The 23,017-nt window shown below is 34.7% G+C and overlaps 4 protein-coding genes and 2 pseudogenes across 4 annotated transcripts; 3 read left to right on the forward strand and 3 right to left on the reverse strand.

Annotated features, from left to right (window-relative positions):
- Window positions 1-669: 669 nt before the first annotated feature.
- Window positions 670-4,315, forward strand: LOC120181882 (annotated as a pseudogene).
- An 882-nt stretch (window positions 4,316-5,197) lies between these two features.
- Window positions 5,198-6,218, forward strand: LOC120181883 (annotated as a pseudogene).
- Window positions 6,219-6,859: 641 nt separating this feature from the next.
- LOC120181878 (probable WRKY transcription factor 50) lies at window positions 6,860-8,445 on the reverse strand. Its single transcript, XM_039186914.1, has 3 exons — window positions 8,081-8,445; window positions 7,861-8,002; window positions 6,860-7,782 (listed from the first exon to the last, which is right to left on the reverse strand). The coding sequence occupies exons 1-3, from the start codon at window positions 8,283-8,285 to the stop codon at window positions 7,659-7,661; spliced, it is 471 nt and encodes a 156-aa protein (XP_039042845.1). The 5' UTR covers window positions 8,286-8,445; the 3' UTR covers window positions 6,860-7,658.
- Window positions 8,446-9,917: 1,472 nt separating this feature from the next.
- On the reverse strand, window positions 9,918-11,315 carry LOC120181881 (metalloendoproteinase 1-like). Its single transcript, XM_039186915.1, has 2 exons — window positions 10,879-11,315; window positions 9,918-10,380 (listed from the first exon to the last, which is right to left on the reverse strand). Exons 1-2 carry the CDS (start codon window positions 11,313-11,315, stop codon window positions 9,918-9,920), a joined length of 900 nt encoding a protein of 299 aa, XP_039042846.1.
- Window positions 11,316-15,757: 4,442 nt separating this feature from the next.
- LOC120181885 (solute carrier family 25 member 44-like) lies at window positions 15,758-17,483 on the forward strand. Its single transcript, XM_039186917.1, has 2 exons — window positions 15,758-16,220; window positions 16,324-17,483. Exon 2 carries the CDS (start codon window positions 16,335-16,337, stop codon window positions 17,370-17,372), a length of 1,038 nt encoding a protein of 345 aa, XP_039042848.1. The 5' UTR covers window positions 15,758-16,220; window positions 16,324-16,334; the 3' UTR covers window positions 17,373-17,483.
- Window positions 17,484-19,691: 2,208 nt separating this feature from the next.
- On the reverse strand, window positions 19,692-22,397 carry LOC120181877 (PHD finger protein ALFIN-LIKE 4-like). Its single transcript, XM_039186913.1, has 5 exons — window positions 22,137-22,397; window positions 21,962-21,994; window positions 21,140-21,368; window positions 20,434-20,566; window positions 19,692-20,064 (listed from the first exon to the last, which is right to left on the reverse strand). Exons 1-5 carry the CDS (start codon window positions 22,231-22,233, stop codon window positions 19,795-19,797), a joined length of 762 nt encoding a protein of 253 aa, XP_039042844.1. The 5' UTR covers window positions 22,234-22,397; the 3' UTR covers window positions 19,692-19,794.
- Window positions 22,398-23,017: the final 620 nt, after the last annotated feature.

Below are 23,017 nucleotides of genomic sequence, written 5' to 3' on the forward strand. Positions count from 1 at the left end.
AGTATTTTTTTTAAATTTTGACCTGATGAGCTTGGTGCTTGTCTTGTATGTGGCTTAGTAGGGAGTGTATAAGTGTTAAATCATGTTTCTTTGCAAGGAAATGAAACATTTAATTGGAGCAATTGAAACTGCTTTCCCAAATCAGGGGTGGATTTTCGGAAATTGGGATATCAAAGTATCCACATAATGATTTTTTTGTGTGTGTGTTCCCCCCTCACACAAACTTTAGGGTTAATTACATATGATCTGGTGCATGATTAATTATCTATGCAAAGTTGACACACTAGCAAGTGCATGGCTTTCTTTATCTTTTTTACTTTTCTCTGTGGAAGTCCCAACAACAATATGCATTTTTTTGGAAAACCTGGGACTAATATAAATATCTGTGTATTTCATGCTTCATTGATGTTTAGGATATGCATTTTCCCCCCTCTTCGAAGTAATCTGCACATTTTATTGTTGAAGTGTTTAGGATATGCATTTTTTGTGCAGCATGCAGATTAAATATATGCTGTCGTAATTGAATTGTTATCTTTAGCTATCATATCAAACCTACTAATGACTTTGTTTTTCTTGAACTTGATGTATCCAAATGTGTCAGCATTTCTGTGCTTGGGATTGATAGGTCAGGTTTCAAGTTAATAACATAACTTAAGTTCATCATTGCAGACGATGGGTCCTGGGAGAAAGTTAGCTGCTTCAGATGTGCCCAAGGAGGAACAGATCAATATGATAAAGGATTTAGAGAGAAAGACGGAGTTTATGAGACTTAAAAGGCACAAGATTTGTGTCGATGATTTTGATCATTTGACTATTATTGGAAGGGGAGCCTATGGTGAGGTAAAAACTTAGAATGCCAATTCTTGTTATAAAGTCATGCCTTCATAGTTTCTTTTATTTGAAATTGTTGTTTTCTGCTGCTGATTTATATTGCCTTTCATGCATTGGCTGTTTGAGTTTTTTATTTATCATACTTTTTCTGCAGGTTCGACTGTGCCGGGAGAAGAAATCTGGAAATATTTATGCAATGAAGAAGTTAAGAAATCGGAAATGCTTATGAAAGGGCAGGTAACTAAGGACGCATGAAGCTATTATTTAGTTCCTTGTAGCATTTAATTTTAATTGGAATCGGAAATATTTGTTGTACTGCTAATCTAACTTATGTCTTTGGCTCCTTAGGTGGAACATGTTAGAGCGGAGAGGAACTTGCTGGCAGAAGTTGCAAGCCACTGCATAGTAAAACTTTATTATTCATTTCAGGATGCTGAATACTTATATTTGATCATGGAATATCTTCCTGGTGGCGATATGATGACTCTGCTGATGAGGAAGGATACCTTAACTGAAATGTGGCTAAATTTTACATTGCTCAAAGTATCTTGGCCATCGAGTCTATTCACAAACATAATTACATTCACAGGTTAAAATTTAAGCTTGCCCTACTATTTGTCTAGTTTATTCATTTTGGAGCAAGGTGATGTGTAATTTCGGTTCATAGTTGTTCAAGTTATGGTTTACCCATCTTATTTCTTTACATTCATTTTCTTTTCAGAGACATAAAACCGACAATCTTCTTCTGGACAAAAATGGTCACATGAAGTTATCAGATTTTGGCCTTTGTAAGCCTATTGATTGCACAAATTTACCAGCAATCCATGAGAATAAGCCGATGGATGATGAAAATATAACAGAACCTATGGATGTTGATGCTGACAATAAAGCAATTGGAGAAGCCCTCGTGAGCAGCTTCAGTGTTGGCAAATGAACAGAAGAATGTTGGTATGTATGCAATTGACTTCACAGTTGTACTGTTTAATGCAGCATTCGTAAAATACATTCCAGTGTATTAATTAATTAAAGCACATTAACTCCTTGAGATGTTTCTTTAAGGTATGATATTAACCATTCTCAAGTTTCCCATGCCAAGTTTCAGTTTTGGCTCTAATTGATGCCCCAATATTACATATTGGACTTTGTGAATTGCAACTAATGTCACATATCATTACTATAAGCATTTTTAAAGTTTCTTTCCCTCGCAAAGGATTTACAAACACCCACACTGTTGATTCAATTAGAAAAGTTTTCGGTAAGTTTCCAAATGAGTAGTTGCATAAGTAGTAATACAATCAGATTATGGCATGAAAAACTTGATTCAGCTGCAAAGTTTTCCAGCAATTTTTGCCATCTTTTTTTTTACTGTGAAGGCATTTTCAACTGTGGGAACACCTGACTACATCGCTCCTGAAGTGTTACTGAAGAAAGGATATGGCATGGAATGTGACTGGTTAGTTATATTATTTTCAGTTATCTTTGTTTCTCGTGGTTGCAATTGGATCTATTACTTATTCTCCAATTTTTTGCTTCACCTTCATGCACGATGCATACCTGTTCTACTTTTCTAGCTGCACACCGTCCATCATTTTCTTGCTACAACTACAAAAGTGGGCTAATGCAGCCTTTTCTGTGGACTTCTTTTAGGTGGTCACTGGGGCAATAATGTATGAAATGCTAATTGGATACCCACCATTTTATTCTGATGATCCTCTACCACATGCAGGAAGGTATATGCTTCTGCCTGCTTTATTTTTCTCTTCTCCAGTTGATCTTTAACTTGTGCTTTCTAGTTTGGGTTGCTATAAAACAAAATCTTTTGTTTTAGAGATATATACTGTTATTTCTAATGAACTCCGATGCAAAAAAAGTCCCAGATGTGTAATGTACCTTTGTCGTGTATGATATTAAGTTGATATGCATCTATGTTATAGTTACTCCAATTGTGCCAAATGCTTGCTTGTGTAGTGTAATTAAGTTCTTTGGTGTCCTACTAGCACTATGCTTGATGTTCTGTTCTATGAGCATTCAGAGAGTAGACCCCTCTTCCAATGCACCATGATTGCTTTTACCCTTTTGCTTATATGTCTTGCATGCTGTAACCCGTTGTTCCTTGCTCCCTTGTCCTTCCATAAGTTTAAGAGGAACATTTTCCCTCTGGTAATCATGATGAAGATATTGTTCATTTTCCTGATATTTTGGTCACCAATTACTGTCAGATTGTGCACTGGAGGAATCACCTAAGATTTCCTGAAGATTCAAAGATAAGTCATGAGGCAAAGGATCTTATATGTCGATTGCTTTGCGATGTTGAGCACCGGTTGGGAATTGCAGAGGCAATCAAATTAAAGTAAGATTATGTATATTGAACTGTTTTTCTTACCAACTATTTTTGCTTCCTTTGGTTGATGACATGTAATTTTATCAGGCTCATCCTTGGTTCAAAGACATTGAGTGGGATAAGCTCTATGAGTTGGAGGCAGCATTTAAACCTGAAGTGAATGGGGAGTTGGATACTCAAAATTTTATGAAGTTCGATGAAGTATATATAACTCGAACTCCCCCTTTTTGTATTACTTTTATTTGCTTATTCCAAATACAAATCGCTTTCTTGATTACATATTTCTTAGTGAAATTAAAGTTATCTGTTTTAATCTGATTATTTGTTGAATTATCAGCAGTTGGATCCTCCAGCATCAGCAAGAACTGGCTTGGGATCCTCACGGAAGGTCTTTAACAAATGATGCTATCTGTAAACTTATTTTGTTTGCACCTTTTTTTAGCATGCGACGGGTTTGTGTTCTGTTCATCAACAGACATATGGTCTTTTGGTAGAGTGACCCGACTCTTGGTTCTAAAGACCAAGAATCAAACTCCGGTAACATAAGAAATAGGAAGTTTGTGTTCTATTTTCTGATCAGAGGACGCTATGAATGTGCAATCATGTAATTTTATTTCTTTATGCAGATGTTTTTAACTCCCAAAGACTTAAGTTTTGTTGGCTATACATACAAGAACTTTGATGTCATCAAAGGGCTACGCCATTTTGTCGGTATGCAATCCGTCTCATAGTTGTCAAGGTATTTCTGCTCCACTTACAAAAGATAAAATTTGACACCACCTTTCTAAACTGTGCAGATTTCAACGATCCATCAATGGAGCAGCCATCCGTCGATTCTATATACAGTAATGGACCTTTCTCTTCTATCTTTTCTTCTTTCATCATCAACTTCCTACCATTATTGTAGTCATAGAAATGATATTTGTCTTTCTCCACTGATAGATTAAGTTTATCAATAAATGCAGGTGATTCGGGGGTAGGTTATCCTACTAAGATGTCAGCCGAGGAAACAGATATGCAGATGCTTGCTTCAGGTGATCCAATGTTGCCATAAAGTAACCTCCAAGACCGGCAGTTCTTGAGGAGTGGCTGCCATCCGATTACCGGAATCACTTAATGAAATGTACAGTAATATTTAAGAAAGGTCTCGAAAACCAGTTTCCGAGTCGAGTGGTGGGACGAGGGAAACTCTTCCCCCCCCCCCCCTTTTTTTCGGGCAGAAAAGGCTGTGTTAGAAGATTAGATGAGAGTTTGTGGATGCACTGGCTGCCCAGGTTGGCTTGTGTTAAAATTTGCCTTCACTAGTGGCAGTTTCTGGTCTAAAATTTTAATTGGTAGCACAGTACTCGTGAAACTCCATAGCCATATTGGGAGCAATGATACCATCCCTTGTTGTGTAAAACTTATACCATAACTAGGAATTAGCTACGAGGAAACAAACATTTTCCTTAAAGAATGGTTTTCAGTAAAATTTTCCATCTTAGTACTCTTACAAATATTTTGTTGTATGATTTTATATTCTTAGTACGGAGTCTAGTGTTAAATTTTCAGTATTTAAAAAAAAAAATCTATCATGCATATAATTGAAATTTCTTCCATTCTTCACATTAAAACAAATTAGATATAATTTAGAAAAAGACCCTTCCTAAGATTAGACAAGGGACCATAAAAAATATTATAAAATTAGATTTTAATGTTTTTTTATATATAGCGAAAATTTTATATTATTTATAGTTGATTTAGAGATTGTTGTTTTTTTATAAATATTTTAATATTAAATAACTATTTTTATAAAAGATGTTTATAAGTTGTTAATGATTAAGAAATATATTTTTTATTAAGCTAAGGTGATTATAAGGTAATATTTGTTCTAAATATCATGATCAAGAAAGATGTTCTAGTATTTCCGAAAGATCTGAACTTGAATCCTCGTTGGACACTTTTGAGTTGACTAAGACATTGTCGTTAGTTTTGCTAAATATTGATTAGTAGTGTGATATCCGAAGGGGGTTGAAGGGGATTTTGATGGAGGAGTTGCCATTTAGATTAGGTAATTCATTTTGTGAAAACTCAAGCTTTGCAACTTCTATGGACATCTCAATTCACAAGACTTAAGCTTTTATGGCAAATCCCACTGGTATTTTAACCGATGAAGATGTCAGTTGCTATTGCGATGATATGGAGACTGAAGTAGCATAGAGGTGCCACTACTAGAAGAGGTAATGGAAGAAGTTGATATGGTGTCTAGTAGTAAAGATAGTTGCATTGCTAGTAATGATATTATAACCCAAGAAAGTGAGTAAGATGATTCTTTGTCATTGGAGGGCGATCGTATTTGCGACCTTGATAGCTCGTGCTCATATTCTGTGGCGAGTGAGACTAGTAGCTTCTGTGGAGAGGATTTCCTGGGTTTTGATGTGGCTTCCGGTGTAGGTATCGAGAAAAACATTTGTGGTTTGGATATTATTGCAAAAGCCACCATGCTTGTTGAGTCGAATGTTGTAATAGATGTTGCAAGTGATCCCATTTCTGTGGGGTAAGCCTCGAGGAAGAGATTGGAGATGCGTATGAAGAGAAACTATCTGAAGGGGTTCTCCAATTGGCTCTCCAAAAGGAAGAAACTACTATGACAGTTCCGGTTCCGTGCAGCGTGTTCGAGGTGGAATATGTACCTCTTTGGGGATTTACTTCTATATGTGGAAGGAGACCCGAGATGGAAGATGCAGCAGCTGCTGTGCCTCGGTTCGTAAAGGTTCTAATTGGAATGCTAATTGGTGATAGGGTACTCAATGGAACGAGCAAGGGCTTTGCTCATCAGACTGTTCAATTCTTTGGAGTCTATGACGGTCATGGAGGTTCGCAGGTCAGTTTTACGATTTCCTTTACTACCTTTCCTGTTAAGCTTTTTTTCCATTAAGAATTTAAGATCATGTATGGGATGTTTAGGAAGTGAATGTCTTTATTGTCGTTTACTGTTATACAGGTTGCAAACTACTGTCGAGACCGTCTTCACTCTGCTTTGACAATATGTGCTCAGGCCTCATAGGTTGTGTAACTTGTGTGTCTATGGAAAACCTTGTTCCCTCAGTCATTAATAGGATTGAAGCCCTTGCATTAGAGGGTTTGAGAATTCAATGTGACATGTCTAACGAGGATGCGCCCTCAAATGTGAGTCCTTCGTCCTCCAGCGACGTGCCGTTTACCGTTGGTAAGGATTCAAATTGAGTAGTTTGCTCAGTTTAGAGGGAGCTGCTAGTTCACAGTCCCTTGATTTCAGAGATGATGTCAATAGATTAATGGGCCTTATTATAACATTGGATGAGTGGTTACGGCTGGACGGTGGAAATATAGTTGATGGAGACCATATTAGTGACAATACGATCCAGATCCTTGAGGCTTATCAAGCCAAGTGCCTTGTTTCAGTTAGTGGAAAATCGATAAAACATGTTGACTTGGGTAAAGCATCTGGGTGAAAGCACGGGTTGTTGGGGAATAACTTTACACTAGCTGTCACGGTGTTGCTTAGAGATCCCTTTCGAAACTATGAACCGGTTGGCACTTCCATGATGGCTTTAATTCAAGTAGAGCGAGCTCATGTCGCTCTAGAGCCAGAAAGATATCGAGAAGAGAACCCTGAATCCAAAGCTGCAGAGGAAAGAGAAGGTACTCCATTTTTTTTATATCACCGAAGTTCATCTTGCAGGGTTAAATACTGAGCCTGATAAGCAGCATCTTTGGGGTAGCAAAGCACAGCAACAGTCCGGGACACGCTGGATGCTTGCTAGTGGCACAGCTAACTCCAAAAGGAAACATTTTCAAAGTGAAAGGCAATTGTAAAATTCTACCCATCAGTGCTGAGAAAAATGCATGCTGGGAACGTGCTGTGGAGTCTAACCTGAATGTCGATGAAACATTTGCGGGTTTGAAAGGATTGGCAGATTCGGGTCCACATTATCGAAACCCTAATGTCATCTTCCTAAATTAAGTTGTCGAATTTTGTTGTAGATTGTGGATTTTGACCGTTTACTTTGTATGCATGTATCAGCCAACTTTTCTGCAACTAAAGTTGTCAAAGATTGTACAGTCCAATAAGAATCAATTTACAGTTGAATATTCATTCAAATGTAATCAATTCATCTCAATTTGATAAATGAAGCATATAGCTAAAGTTTTCTGCTTTCTTTTGTGCCTTCTTATTCTCTTGCAATGGTTTCTTAATGCTGCAATCACTTGGCTCACCAAGAAGTCTATAATTTTATTGATGATTTCGGATTATTATTACATATTACATCAAGTGTTCAAAGAACAGATCCGAACAACCTCTTCTGATAAGTCCGGTCCTTGGATTTTCTTACAGATACCCTACAAGGATAGAAATGCAGAGAGACTTTTCGATATTCTATGCAGATGATGCGATCGTTGCAGATTGATGTTGGCCTTCTGCAGGAGTTGGCTCTGAGATCCTAAAGGTGAATTGTCGATTGATTCAAGAAGCACTTCGGTGGTTGTGGATCCCATCGTAAGTTGTGATTACGTAACTCGGGTCGTCTTTATCTCTTTCGACTCTTTTCTTCACGGGGCATACTTCAACAGAGCATCTATAGTAGTTCCTATCAATCAAACAATAAGAAATGGATACAACCGAGAGTTTAAAGGATGATTCAAACCATACAAGCAGGCTAAAATACCTCGGATTCGGGCTGTTCTTCACCATTTTCTTCCCGTATTTCCTCCACCGGTATCCATCATCCAATATCTCGACCTCGGACTTGGTCTTGAATGCGTATCTTTCTCTGGCTTCCCTCCTCTCCCTCACAGTTTCATTTTCCCCTATCAACACAAAGAAGCATTGATTCTCGAGTGAACAGATTCGTAAGAACTTCAAGAAGTTTTAAGTAATTTCATTACCAGGTACTCGAAGGAGGCTGCTAGTGCCAGCAAAGTCATTAGCTTCATTGTCCTGATTAAAAGGAAACTGAATTGGCCCTGAGATGATGGCTTCAGGATAATCCTCGAGCCAACCGTCGAAAGTCCACTCGTCAGGGAACTCGAAATTGGACTGATAGGCGCTTTCCGGGGAGCCTGGCAGCCTAAAACTGTTGTTGTTAGACATTTAGAGAAGCTAAGAGACTGCTGTCTAATGGTAGCAGTATAGAGCTATACATATACTATATTCTGCTGCAAGGTGGTTTCGCCATGACCTTCCTATGACATTTACAGGAAGCTTCAATGGTTAATGTTGAAATAACATGCCTAAGTGATTAGATCTTTGGGTCCCATCTAGCTGCTTACTATTAAGAAGCTAAAAGGAAAATGATGACTTCTGGGAATTTTGCTTGTTTTGGTGTGAATTTAGCTTTTGATTTGTTCAGTCTCGTGCATAGACCAACTCTTTCACAACAATGAAGACAAGTCAAAAGTGATTTAAGACCCCCAACTATGAACTATAAGCTGACCAAAACATTCTTTAAAGATGGTTATGCATACATACATACATACATACATACATACATACATACATACATACATACATATTGACAGTATGCTACATGCTCTCGGAGGACTGTAACATGCTTCATCATGACTATATTAAAGCAGGTAATTAATGGAGATTAATTGAAGACAAATCCACCTTCATCATGAAGGGGGCACACTGTAGCTGTCTTAGTCCACCACTTGTTTTACCTAATAAAAGACGCATTGACCTTGACCATCCCTGCCCCCACATCTTCACATGAAACTTCCATTGTCACTGTAAAACTTATTCAACTTTCCAAGCTTTAAACCAACTGATTTAACATTAACTTCATCATCAAACTTTCTTGTTAAATCCGTTCTTTATGCTAATTTATTTTTTAAAGTTTGGCATTTTTAATGTTTGATTTTAATTATTAGAATTGTCAAACAATAAATTTCAAGATTTTAAAATAAAGTTTTGATTTATTAATGTGAAATAACTAAAATTCAGCTGATCCAATTATTAAATTAAATCGACCAAAAAAATTTATTCGGTTAATTTACATATATAAATATACATGAATTTTTCTTTGAGAGTAAAAATTTTACATATTAATGAAAATAAATTCTACTTAAACTAAAGAAAATTTTAGATTTGAGTCGAATTATACTTTATTTAGATTTAAATGAGTTATGTATATCATATCGAGATAATGACAACAGGACCACACAAAAAAAGATATCAAAATTTTACGGGAAAATTTATGGAAAAAGAAAGAAAATTTTCATTAATATTGAAAATAAAAATAATACAAGATTATTGCAGCTATATGTCACTTTTAAGGCTTAATCATTTTACTTCTAACCCTAATTTATAATATTTATTTATAAAAATAATTACTAATCATTGATTAGTAAGGAAATTTGTGTAATAAGAAATATAATAAAATTAGATTTTTACTGTATATCAAAATTTCATCTTTATTTTATTATAAAATTTTCGGATCAGATTAAACAAAGTTCGAGTCACGAAACTCTAACAATGTATAACAATGAAAATAAAAATCATTATTTATCAATTTATTCAAAAGATTCGAAGCTAAAATCCAACAATTGAGGGAAATTAATGAAACGCAAGATAAATTACCAAGGTTTCAAGTGAATTTCATCTGAACTTTATTTCTAATGCATGGGAAATAAAGCTTTACGCTTACATATATCTTATTTCAAGTGTGTTAATATCATATACTTCTCACGCCATGAAAAGTAGTATATGAACAAGGCCGTGCTAGTATCGATATAAAGCACGTAAGCCATTAATGTCGTCTTGGCCAAGGTTCCTTTTGGTAGTTCCGACTTGAAATGACGGAAACATGATCGCACTTCGGTCCTGACTGTGACCGAGGCCGAGAACGTGCCCTATTTCATGCACGGCTACCGATTCCAAGTCCACCTGTGATCCGCTAGGATTGCTGCTCCAATTCTCTTCCGCATCGTAGTGAAACCTCCCATCCTGTGGCGAAAATGCATGAGCCAGGACACCTCCAGGGCCGTCGAACGGAGCACCATCGCCGTGACTGCGACGGTAAAACCCGATCCGAATATCTGATCGAGTTCCCTGTGCCACCTGTCGAAACCTGAATGGAGAAACATTTGCCCATGTTTGGAACGCTCGAGCAATAATGGGTCCCAGTACTTGTAAGCTAACCACTGGGACTGAATCAGGTAGGAAACTGTAGGTGAGTTGGTACCTGCTCCATTAGAAGTTTTACTGATGTTAAGATTATGGGTATAATTAACATAACGTTGGTTGAATTGTTCGTATAATATTAATTTATGTTTATTTATTAAATCAAATAAATAAGTATAAATAAAATTTTTATGTTCATTCATAATAAACAAATGAATATGATCAATAGAGGTATGTTCGGTTCGTTTATATTCATAAAAAACTCATTTAAAAGCTCGTTTATCTAATTCTCCCTTTTTTTTATTTTCTTACATTTAAATATTGACTAAGGTAAAGACAAAATTCAACATAGGGTGAACTTTGGAGTTTAAACTGTGAAGTCTAAGCATAATTTCACCATTTTTCTGAATATAAACGTATATGTTCAGAATGCTCAACCAACATTTTGATGAATGCGAACATGCTCATAAACGTTAAACGAACATGTTTACAAATATTAAATGAATCAAACAAAAACACCTCCAAAAATAAATAAATGAACACAAACACGAGTGAATACATGCTCCATCTGGGATTCCCGGGGAAGAAGGAATAGTCAGCAATTATGCGAAACACACGATGATTACTGCCGCCATTAGAAGTTTTATTAATATTAACATCAGGAACACCACAACGAGGAGTTGCCATTGCTTTGATCGTATTAGAATCAAGCAAAGCAGTCACATTCAGATGATAAAGTTGTTGGAACACAGCGAGACCAGCCTCCAAAGCATCATCAAAGTGATCATCCAGGCGATTAATCTCACGAGGATAATACCCGAAGGCTTTGAGGAATTTCTTCACTTGATGAACTCCATTGACTACATCTCCTTTCTGGGCATGTTCAAGATTTTGAAGGGATTCAAGTTTTAAAGTCGCAGACTTGGCTGCAAAAGGATGCAACACCAAGAACACAAGGATTGCTCCAAAAAGCTGATGAGAAAATCTAGTTGCCATGGTAAGCTGTGTGTGTTGCTTTGGTGCTTGGTTTCACTCCTATTTATACCAAGAAAATTACCATGGACCATTTTTCCCCACCATTGCACCGAAACTCGGCCATGCAAGAATACCAGAAGAAAACTCCATAGATCATTAATTGATGGCCAAAAGATAATTAGGTCATTAATATATGTATATAATAAAACTCTTTACATTATATATATATAATAAAACTTCAACATAGTAGGCCTTCATATTTTAATAATATATGTATATAATATTATTTTTGTAAATATATTAAAATATATATATTAAGGTAATCAAAAAATATATATTAAATTGGTAGAAGAATTTTTATCATAAATTTGAATTTACTTCGACTTCAATTTTATTCCTTTTAAAATTTGTCTCGAACCAAAATTTTAGAAGAAAAATTAATCTTTACAGGGTTGAGGTGGATCAAAATTCAGATGAAATTATAATTTCTAACCTTAAGTCATATTTTTAAGAAGTTGGTTATTATTAGTATATATTAAAATATTAAAATTAAAAATGAATTATCTTGCTCAATATCATATAATTTGATTTTTTTATTTTTGAGTTTTCCATATTTATCCAATACTCTAATTACTATGCATGAATCTAACTATGTTTGTTTTTTTTAATTAAAAAGGAGGAATAAGCCATCAGAGAATCTGACTTTTTTTAACATTAATAGATCCATTCCCACATTGGCAAGTTTACTTGCAAGTGCACTTTGAATGTAAAAATTTAGCAGCTACTAAAGCAGCTTACACCCTACGTTCTATTACTAATCTTTTAACAGTTGTTTAATTTGGGTGTTTTTCTCGAACAAGGCTCTTAACCTTTGTGGTCGTGGGATCGAGTCTCACGGAGGGCAATTCATAATTCGGAGGTCTTCCACGGAAGCTGTTCTCAACCTGGCGGTGGAGGCAGCATACTATCCTATTATCCTACCTCCCCCTTACCCCATTACATATGGGAATAAGGGTCAGCTAATTTATTGAATCCCGTCCAGCTCAGTTGGTAGAGCGCAAGGCTCTTAACCTTGGGATCGTGGGAACGAGTCCCACGGTGAGAAATTCATAATTCTGACTGTCAGAGGTCTCCCACGGAAGCTGCTTTCAACCTGGCGTTAGGGGCAGCCTACTATCCTATCTCCCCTTACCCAATTACATATGGGAATAAGGTCAGCTAATAAAAAAATTTAGTTTAATCAGAGATGAGTACTACATAGAGTTAAATTACATCCAATAAAATATTATTATCATTTAAGTTTATTTAAAAAAAATTTAGAGTCGGATTTATAAAATATGAGTTAAATAAAATATTTATTTAAATTTCTATTTAAATTGAATTGTATATTTATAATATTATGGCATTGACTGGTTCTAATTTAAACTTACGATATACATACATATATATATAAAGTAAGCTTTATAGTATTATTAAATAAATCAAATATCATTTAATATATATATATACTATATTTATAGTATTATTTTTTATAATAAGTTTTGAGAAAAAGTGTTGTGATAGTATAAAGGAATCAAATAATTAATTGGAAGAAAGAATTTATAAAGAAATGTAGTAAAATGACCAAATTAAATAAAATATAAAATTAAGTAATTAAATTATAAAAAATAAAAAAAATACAAAAAAAATGAAAGACCAAATCATTAAATAATTCAAACTCGAATTAATTGTGTGGTTAGCTATACAACTTGGTGTGAGGATAACAGTAGAAAATTCAATAGAATAATGGGTCATTAATTAATGGCTAAAAGGTCATTAATTTGAGTTAATTACTAGGTTTGATTAATTTTTCAAGTCCAAGTATATTAAATTCAATAAATATAAAAAATATTTAAGTTCATAATATTTAAATTTATAAAAATTAAACTAAAGAATGTTAAATACTATATCAATATTATACAATATTAAATAATTAGGCTCATTTATTATATTTTATTGATATTTAATGTATAAATTTTTTATTTTGCTATTAAATGTTTACATTAAAAATGTTTTTAATAACTTTACTTAAAATGTTTACAATGCATATTGATGATTAAAAAAAGGGTAAAGTACTCTAAGATTCATTGAACTTTTAAGGTGGTTTTACTTTGATAATTGAATTTTTAAAACTTGCATTACAAATTTTTAATTTGTTTTCATTATGATCATTGTGTTAGCTATCGTTAAAAAGTATTGATATGACGGTGAACATAATGGTCGCCCGTCAATTCTAATGGTGAAAAATACTTAATTTGGTTATAAAATTAACATATTTCGATTTTAAGTTGATCTGACGAATAATTACGAATTACAAAGTTTTAACTTTTAATTTCTATTAAATCATCATCTCGTTCTATTGTTGTTTCTGCCATCATTCGATGTTTTCCCAATCGAAAATATCACCAAGTTTTTCCTCTTTTTCTTCTCTTTCTTTCCTTCTGTTCAAAATTCTCAAATAATCTTCTAATCTCCTCAAATCCTAATCGAAATTAAATAGCTAAAAAAGATTATCCGTCGCTGTTAACTACACGACCAACTTGAAATCAAATTATGTTAATATTTTAGCCAAACAAAATTAAGTTGACTGTTGGAATTGATTAGTGGTTGTTCTTGAATTTATCTTTATGAATCTTAGGGTTTTTTTAGTGGGGAGAAGATTTTAATATCAGCATTTGAAATAGAAATAAAAGTTTATTGATGGTAATATAAATTATAAAAGTTAGGTGATCAAAATGAAAGTGTATTAAAGGTTCAGCGACTACCAGATGTAATTTACCCAAAAAAAACTCTTTTGACTACTTTACACTTAGCGACCCACATTACGAGAGTTAACATCGACATGGAAAGGCAGCCATGTAATCAGCAACAAGATCATGCTCATCGATGAGATGAAACTTATCATGTTGGCATCAAGGTACTGATTATAACATCTCTTGTTTCTATATGCCGTTATCGAAGTCCCCCGCCTCTGTTGTTGGCTTGGGGTGCTTGTACCGAACCACAGACCACCTGGGAGGGGTTAGTCGAGCTTGGAAAGACACTGTTGCCAATTTGCCATAAGTGATGCCACCACCATCAATGAATCTCGTTTCCTTGTGACCCAATCTTCCTTCTTCAAAGTCTTTTCGAGCACCAGCATTCGAGGCCCCGAATACGAAATTTCAGCCGCTCTTTGGCTAGATAAAGAAGGTTTGTATAATCTCCTTGACGAAATCTGAATGTCCAAGCATTGCTGCAACATGTAAAGGACTCTCGACCGCATAATTAACGAGCACTCCATCGAGAAGCTGCCGCTGATAGCTTAAGCAGTTGCAGACAAGAATTTTACAAGTCAAATTTATGTGATAAAGCTCGATGAGACATTTCTTTCATGCTGATGTCGACAAAACCGTTGAATGGTTTATAATTATATAAAGGAAGCTTAAGTTGACCAAGAAACATGGGATGATTACTAAACAGTGAAGAGATTATCTACGTAAAAATCAAAACATTACACCATTTTGGCAATTTCCACACAAAGTAGGTCATTGTGACACGACTTGTTATATATTTTAAAGAGAAAGTGGACAAATTTCATTGAATGGTACCCAAAAGCATGAAAAGGCTAAATCAAAGCTGGAAGAAAATAATGCGAATATAATAGAAATAAGGTACAATGTTGAGAGTCCAATGATTATTTGAATGATATTTTAACTCTTATTTTTTTTTATTTTAGTCTCTTACATTTTAATTTTTAATTAAAATGTAAATTATTTGATTAAAATTATTAATTAGTCGACAATCAACCCGTATTGTTAACGTAATATTTTCATGTGTGTTTAATTGTTAATATATTTAAGATGATAACATAACATATGTCACATCAGTAAATATGATAATTTGATAGGTGTCATATTACAAGATGATGATACGTGTCATCTTATCCAAATAATAATATATATGTATCACGTCATATAATATAATAATATGATATATATCATATTATCAAAGCAATGATGTTACATGTGATATTTCATCACTCAAAATGATGATATAATATATGACACGTTAACAATTAAACATATATAAATTTTATTGAAGTTAACTAATAAAGATAATTGAATATAAATCATTTTTATTTAAAATTAAAATAATAATTTAGAAAAACGTTGTCTCTTAATTTAACATTACACCAAGAAAGAAACCCTATAATCATACTAGGAAGAATCTTATGAAACCGAGATGGTATACACCAACAAACCAATCACCGACTAGATTAAGATGTGATTCTGTTTATGGAATCGGTGAGTTCAGCTGAGCCAAGTAAGCCTAAAAGTAGGCTAATAAAGCTCCCCCCATATGAACACCAACACGTGTCCACGTTCCTCGATCCGCAAAAACCCTTGCTAAAATCCAGAACCATTGTTGTTTTCCTCTCCCTCTACTACCGTTAAAGCTTCCCTCTTTCACTCTCTCCCACCTCTCTCTTTTGGATATCCTTATTGTTAACGCTATCCATTTCGCTTTCTGTGAAAAAAATCCAACTTTGTATTTTCCCTTCTCTTTGATTCTTTTGGTTCAAGATCTGTTCTTTCACTCCCTCTCTGTTTTGGTTTTTTCCCAGTTGCCCTATTGACAGTAAAGATGAAGCCCTGAAGATGTTGCAAAGACATGGTCTTTTTCTGGTAAGAATCAAAGATAAAATCTGGGGTTTTTATATAGAGTTTAAATGCTCGACTTATTTCTCCTGATCCATTTTCGATCTCAAATTTGGCTGCGCAAAAGGAAAAGGAAGAAGAACCAACGAAAACCCTTTTTGATTTCTGGTTTTACAGCTAAAAGAAGCTAGAAAGTCACTGTTTTTCCTTTTATTTTCTGCTTAATGTTCCTAACTTTTTTGTCCAAATGCTAGAAGTACTTAGCTGAGTTGATTTGTGATTAGTTTTGGTGAAAGGGTAACAAAAAAAGGAATCAGATTTTACTTGGTTAAGCTAAACGGATTGAAAAAAAGTGGCGAAAATGAGCATAAGTGCAGCTGAGGATGATTCAGGGTCAGAGATTCACATACCAGCAGATATAGATTGGCATATGCTTGATAAATCCAAGTTCTTTTTCCTTGGTGGTGCTTTGTTTTCAGGTGTATCAGCTGCTCTTTACCCTATAGTGGTGTTGAAAACTAGGCAACAAGTTGCATCTACACAAGTTTCTTGCTTTAAAATGTGTTTTACCATCATGAAATATGAAGGATTTAGAGGGTTCTATAGGGGTTTTGGTACCTCTTTGATGGGGACAATCCCAGCTAGATCCCTTTACATGGGAGCCCTTGAGGTTACCAAGAGCAGTGTTGGCACTGCAACTGTTAGTTTAGGGTATTCAGATACTTCAGCAACTGCTATATCTAATGCAGCTGCTGGTTTGAGTTCAGCCATGGCTGCTCAACTGGTCTGGACCCCAATTGATGTTGTGAGCCAAAGGCTTATGGTTCAAGGATACAATGATGTCAACAGTAGCAAAAATGTGAACAATGTGAATTTTTGTAGATACAGGAATGGTTTTGATGCGTTTAGGAAAATTCTATATGCAGATGGTCCTAAAGGACTATACAGGGGATTTGGGATCTCGATCTTGACGTACGCCCCGTCGAACGCCGTTTGGTGGGCATCTTACTCCGTTGCACACAAGTTCATTTGGAGTGGTATCGGTTGCTCCTTGTGTAAAAAAGATGAGAGTGGTTTTAGGCCTGAATCGAAGGCCTTTGTGGCTGTCCAAGGGGTAAGTGCAGCCATGGCCAGTGGCGTTTCGGCTTTGATCACCATGCCACTCGACACCATCAAGACCAGATTACAGGTACTGGACAGGGAAGAGAATGGGATAAGAAAACCATCGAGTGTGCCGCAAACGGTGCGGAATTTAGTACAAGGAGGAGGATTGGCAGCTTGTTACAGAGGATTGGGACCACGATGGGCATCGATGGCTATGTCAGCTACAACCATGATCATGACCTATGAGTTCTTGAAGCGGCTATCGACCAAGACCCGAGAGCCATTGACAACATGAAAAGAGAGCCTGATGGGTTTAACCAGTTTGCTTAGTAAGGAGTTACTAACTGTAAATTCTTTTCTTCCTTTGGTTTGTTAATGTAAAAAGTATATCTGGCAGTTTGTTTATCCTTCCCCCCCCCTTCATCTGGATCATTATGTACTAATGTAGCTTCCATGTTCTCAATCTTGGAGAAAAACAGGAAGATGAACTCATACATGTATATATACACGCGAATGTGAGAATTCGGATCCACCTACATATCATAAAATTTTAGTTTTTAGTCTTTCATTCATTCACTTATCTAAATATAATAAAAATAAAAGTTAAAACATTTATATTGTATCAATGGTTATTACTTATATATATGTATATATATATATATATATATATATATAAAAGAATAAATTATCTTTGATGATCACTTAACTTACGAAATGTTTTCATCTTACTCATTGAATTTTTAAAATATATATTTTATAATCATTAATTTTTTAATTTACTTTCATTACGAACATTATCGTTAATAAAAATTGATATTACATCTTAAAAGTTAAAAAAAAGAAACTCCGACTTATCTTGTTTCTTATCGACAATCATAGTTCATTCTTTTGTTGTCCTTTTTGTTGTTGTTTGGTAGTTTTTCAGTAGAGAAGATAATCAAACTACTCTATTTTATTGAAAAATCTTTCAATATCTTCAAATCCTAATCGAAACTAAAACTTAATTTTTTTAATTTATCATTCTCAATCGTCGGATCAATTCAAAATCGAACAATATTAATCTTCTGGAAGAAAAAGCTTAAAATTTTTAAACGTATCGCATCAGTTTTTCTTAGCAACAACTAACGATAGTGATCGTAATAAAAATGAATTAAAATTTAATGACTATAATGTAATTTTTAGTATTCTAGTGATAAAAAAAGTATCCTAAAAATTTAGTGATCACATCAGTGTGTTTGCCCTAAACATAAGGTGCATGTCAGAATCAGATAATCATAGGGTCGGAAAACCAGGGGCTGATAAAAAAACCCAGTGGCTGCATTGGATTTTCCATGGGCCATACAACATCTGCCACCATTAACACCATGAATGGACCATCAAGTAGAAACAACAGACATACACCCACCGCTCGATTTTGCTGTCCAAGATTTTATCCAAAACAAGCACACTCGGGGATGGATCGAAGTGTTACTTGAATTTTTTTTTAATTTTTTTATATTTTAAATTTATTGGTAATGAGTTTCGTTTCTCTTAAAATTTATAAATTTATTTTTTAATTTTTTAAAATTCATGTTTAATATAAAATTTTATGTTCCTTGGGTGCCATTTTGGCTTGTTAGTCATTTCTGTTGGTTTAGTTATTACATAGAGAGATGCAGATTTAAGAAAACTCCTATGATTGCACATGCAAGTGAGTCCACGTCTGGAGCCTATATTGAGCAGCAGTTACGGTTAGAAATTATAACTGGAATTTTATTTAATTTAATTTAATTTAATAAAATTGAAAGAAAAAAATTTTATGGTGGAAGAGGAGATCTATTTATTATTAGGATTATGTATCTATACAATTATAAATATATAATTAATTTTTTATGTAAATTTTTCACATAAGTTCAATATTATTTCTTTACGATCGTTTCTTGTTATATTTCTGATTTATAACTTTTTCTATTTTATTTTTCTGTAGTTTTTCTCTTTCTTAGAAACAGGAGTCCGATGCACGTGCAAGTATTGCGGCTTTCATTCTGGATGAGGCGTCACATTCGAGAACAGTATATAATATATATATATATATATATATATATTACTATTTTGGTCTAATTTTGATTTTAGTCCTCGTTATTTTACATAAGTGAATTTAATGTTTTATTTTCATAGTGTTGTTAATAAGTTTATAATGATAATGATTAATTGTTGATTTTAAGATGGTGAATTTTTTTTTAATTAGATAAAATTATGAGAAAATTCAGTTAATGTGTTTAATCAATCAGAGATATTACACTTGAAAAGAAAATGAATGAAATGAGGTTGATGAGAGTTATTTAGAGATTTTAAGTGTTTTTTATAATGTACCTTAAACTCGTCATATAAAATATAAAAAATTATACCAAGTTTATCTGAAAAGTGCACAAAACACGTTTTCACGATCACAAATTTTGCAAGAGTTTAGGGATTAAATGTGAAATTATGGCACGGTAAAAGATTCAAACATAAAAGCAAGTCTAGCTTCCAATTGCAGAAAGAAACGATTATAAATAGCCAATTTTATAATCAAATTAAACAGCAAGTTCACGACCTCCATACAATCTAAGTAAACACCAAGTAAACAAAGGTCTCCTAAATTAAACCACACACTGACTACTACGTCACCTACTAGACAGTTAGGAAGTCCACGATATCCGAATCCACATACAACAAACCACCAAGCGCAACCGTCGTCAAGGTCGAGCTCTCTTGTTGCTGCACGATGGGCATTTGTACTGCTTAATGTGCTCGGCCCTTGCCGGCGTAATCTTAACGCACTTCCCATGGAACCATTTCTCGCACATATCACAGCAAATCCAGAATTCATCAGCTGCATAATTATCTCCACAAGCCCCGCATAGTGTCTCTCCGTGCTCCTCATCATCTTCCTCTTCCAAACCATCTTCAACCTCATCCTTGGCTGCCACCGCCTTCGAATACTTGGGCTGGGATTCAGATCCTCGCTGTGTATTATCAAAACATAAAAGGGGAAAAAGAAATCTAATTTATAAGGTCCATTTCCATTGAAATCGCAAGGTTACTTCTCCCTTTCGGGTCTGCTATCAGCACATGACGAAAGAACATTGAAAATCTATTAATGAAAATCCATCGCGCTGACTAGATTCGGTATAACTAAATTAAGTTCTAGTGCCTACATGGGATTTTGATAATAATTAAAAAAAAACAGCAACCAATGATAAAATTCACTCCATAAACCCATCAAACTGCGAGAATAATGTAATAATATGTTTGAACTCAACCAACCTTAACCTTAAAATTTAAACAGATAAACATTTAACAGAAAAGCTGAGCAAGAATTTTTTTTTCCATACCTTAGAGTTTGATTTAGATTTGTTGCTGCTATGATTTGAAACTGCCGATTTTTCCTTTGTCTGTTTCTTAGCTACTCCTGTCACAACTTCGAATATTGTCGGAAGATCATTTATCATATTAAAAAGGCGTTTCCTGCATCAAATCGACTGGTATTATTGCAGAAAAACAGTAGCTCAAAGTATATCATACTTGTTACAATCAAATGCAAAACCATTACACAGTGTCCTAAATTAACATGCAATGCCTAGCACATACTGTGTACACGGACACTAAAAGCACTCCATGGCCACGCTGAGGCCTATATTTAAGGATCAGTCCAATCGTATATTGGATGTAGAACACCTAGCTTTAGCATTTTTGCAAAGATTTTAAACTAGTAATGCAATATATTTTCAGGGAAGCCTTATATATAGGTGTTTAAACAAGAATAGTAAATGGGGCTTCCCGAACCAAATAGCAAATTCTAGCAAGTTAAACAGGTTTAGATAATGTACTAAAAGTTACCTTAAAATGAAGATCCATTTACAGAGAGGGAGAGAGAAGAAGATAACAAAATACTAATGATTAACAGAACACCAAAACTGCAAGATACTCGAATCAATTTGGATGGACCGTTGCATGCCTATGAGTAACTTGGCTTATTTACATCTGTAACGGTGTATAAAGCCAAAACAGGATATGACACTTGGGTATAGGAGAAACTACCTATCAGCTTTATCGAATCCGAACCTAGCACCAAAATAGAAAGCGACAGAAAGTAACCATGCATCACTGTGTACGGCAACCAAAGACAACCAGTCCTTTTCTTGCATCCCGTCTCTGGCAAAGTTAATACCCAGCGCAGGCTCTGGAAGCTCCGGAGGCACTTCTTCAGCTGGTAAATTCACCTCCCACTGCTCACTGGGATATCCATAAAGGCAAAGATTCTCCTTCTCTGAAACCAAAATTTAAAGAGTCAATTAACTCATTTCCATTTCGTGCATCTAGAACTGAACGATGTAAAACAAGTAAGCAATCATACGATGAACATACATTTTTATCCAAATCAAATCCTGCAAACCAATAAGCAACTAATAAATAGCACAAACAAAGAAAACACTACTTTTAAAAATCGAATAGTAGTTTATAAGAAAGAAAAGGAATCCACATTTGTGAAAAGAACTCCTGAGAAATAACAACAAACTGTTGAAATAAACAAATCTACCTCGTCTGAACAGAATGTTGTAAATAGATCACTCTTAGTCCAAAATAATCCATTCTTATTTTTAGAAAGGAAGTTCAAACTAAGCATAAATGATTGTTCAAAAACTGATAATTTTGTCTTCATGACATTAGAATTAAACAACAATACAAGATAGAATCGTGAACAACATTGCATGCACTACAGATAATTTTGTCTTCGGTTGAATTTAAAACAAAGAAAATACATTGAAAACGAAAAAACTCAAACTTCAATTCTCCAGATAAATCATTTCAACAAAACGAAGCTGGGAACAACAAATTCAACAACGAAGAAAAACTCAGTACCTGGATCGCACTGCTTGTAAAACTCTTCCCCATCTGCAAGCAACACCAAACCCAGAAAAGTAAACAAACAAACTTTAAGATATGGAAAACAAAAAGGGAGGTTAAGAAGATGACTAAGAAGTAAGACAAAAGAGTAGAAATTTAAAAAAAAAATGAAAAGGGTGTAGAATAATACCAGTAGTGAGAGCTTTAATCATGGCAGCTCGACGACCCTTGAAATCTCGAAAGACTTCTTCAACAGTACGTGGGTTGTAGGCAGCACCGCCGTCCATAACCCAGACTTTTCTTTTTCTTTTCTTTCTTTGAGAGTGGTGGGGAAGCAGAGAAGGAAAAGGAAGGGAAGATTTGGGGAAATGGGTGCTTCTTTTTTAGTGTTCAATAGAGCATTTGACCGATCAGTTTCTCTCTGAAGGAGAAAAAGTAAGGAAAGAGGCACAGAGATGTGAGTGTATGAGCAGAATTTTGAAAGAAATTGGAGTTTTTCAATTAAGCGGATTTGATAAAGGGAGGAGGAGTCCGTGATTCTCATCTCAGCTTGGCCCAGGTGTGTATGACTATAACAATACGATAAATTAAATTTTAGTTCTTAAACTTAACAGTTCTTTTCAATATAATTCTCAAATTCATAATTTTTTTTCATTTTTTAACAGAATTTTTTTCACCTACCCATGATCCCTACTTTTGCCTTGCACTATTTCGACAGATTCATCCCTCGACATTTGCTGATTCATTTGTTTTTTTTTTTCCTTCAGGGGTGAAAATATGTTGTCATGGATGCAAAACGGAGATTTAAGCTTCTTTCTTTAATGGCAAAAGTACGGTTGTGGACCTTCTGGTTCCTTGTCGGCCACGACATGAAAACGAAGCTTAACTGTTCCATCACCTCTTCCATCCTTCACCCATATAGTCTCCACCTTTAGCTGTGAACTCAGCTCGGATCTTCCTTTCGCAGGCGTAAATAACTCATCGTCGCTTTCATTTTCCGCAAAGCCTCCGATAATGTCGCCGGACAACGCATGCTCTTGCCCCATTCTTCTGGTTCTTCTTGCTTCATGC

This window comes from Hibiscus syriacus, unplaced genomic scaffold (assembly GCF_006381635.1).
Source record: "Hibiscus syriacus cultivar Baekdansim isolate YM2019G1 unplaced genomic scaffold, ASM638163v2 tig00112556_pilon, whole genome shotgun sequence".
Taxonomy (NCBI): Eukaryota; Viridiplantae; Streptophyta; class Magnoliopsida; order Malvales; family Malvaceae; genus Hibiscus; species Hibiscus syriacus.

Coding starts and splice junctions, on each gene's coding strand:
- LOC120181877 (XM_039186913.1), bottom strand. CDS start 22,233: ATGGACGGCGGTGCTGCCTACAACCCACGTACTGTTGAAGAAGTCTTT. Junction 20,567..21,139: donor GGATTCGATAAAGCTGATAG/GTAGTTTCTCCT, acceptor GATTTGATGCAG/GAAACGCCTTTTTAATATGA. Junction 20,065..20,433: donor AATCTAAATCAAACTCTAAG/GTATGGAAAAAA, acceptor GATAATACACAG/CGAGGATCTGAATCCCAGCC.
- LOC120181878 (XM_039186914.1), bottom strand. CDS start 8,285: ATGTCTAACAACAACAGTTTTAGGCTGCCAGGCTCCCCGGAAAGCGCC. Junction 8,003..8,080: donor CAGCCTCCTTCGAGTACCTG/GTAATGAAATTA, acceptor TTGTGTTGATAG/GGGAAAATGAAACTGTGAGG. Junction 7,783..7,860: donor AAGAACAGCCCGAATCCGAG/GTATTTTAGCCT, acceptor TTTGATTGATAG/GAACTACTATAGATGCTCTG.
- LOC120181881 (XM_039186915.1), bottom strand. CDS start 11,315: ATGGCAACTAGATTTTCTCATCAGCTTTTTGGAGCAATCCTTGTGTTC. Junction 10,381..10,878: donor GGGAATCCCAGATGGAGCAT/GTATTCACTCGT, acceptor CTAATGGAGCAG/GTACCAACTCACCTACAGTT.
- LOC120181885 (XM_039186917.1), top strand. CDS start 16,335: ATGAGCATAAGTGCAGCTGAGGATGATTCAGGGTCAGAGATTCACATA.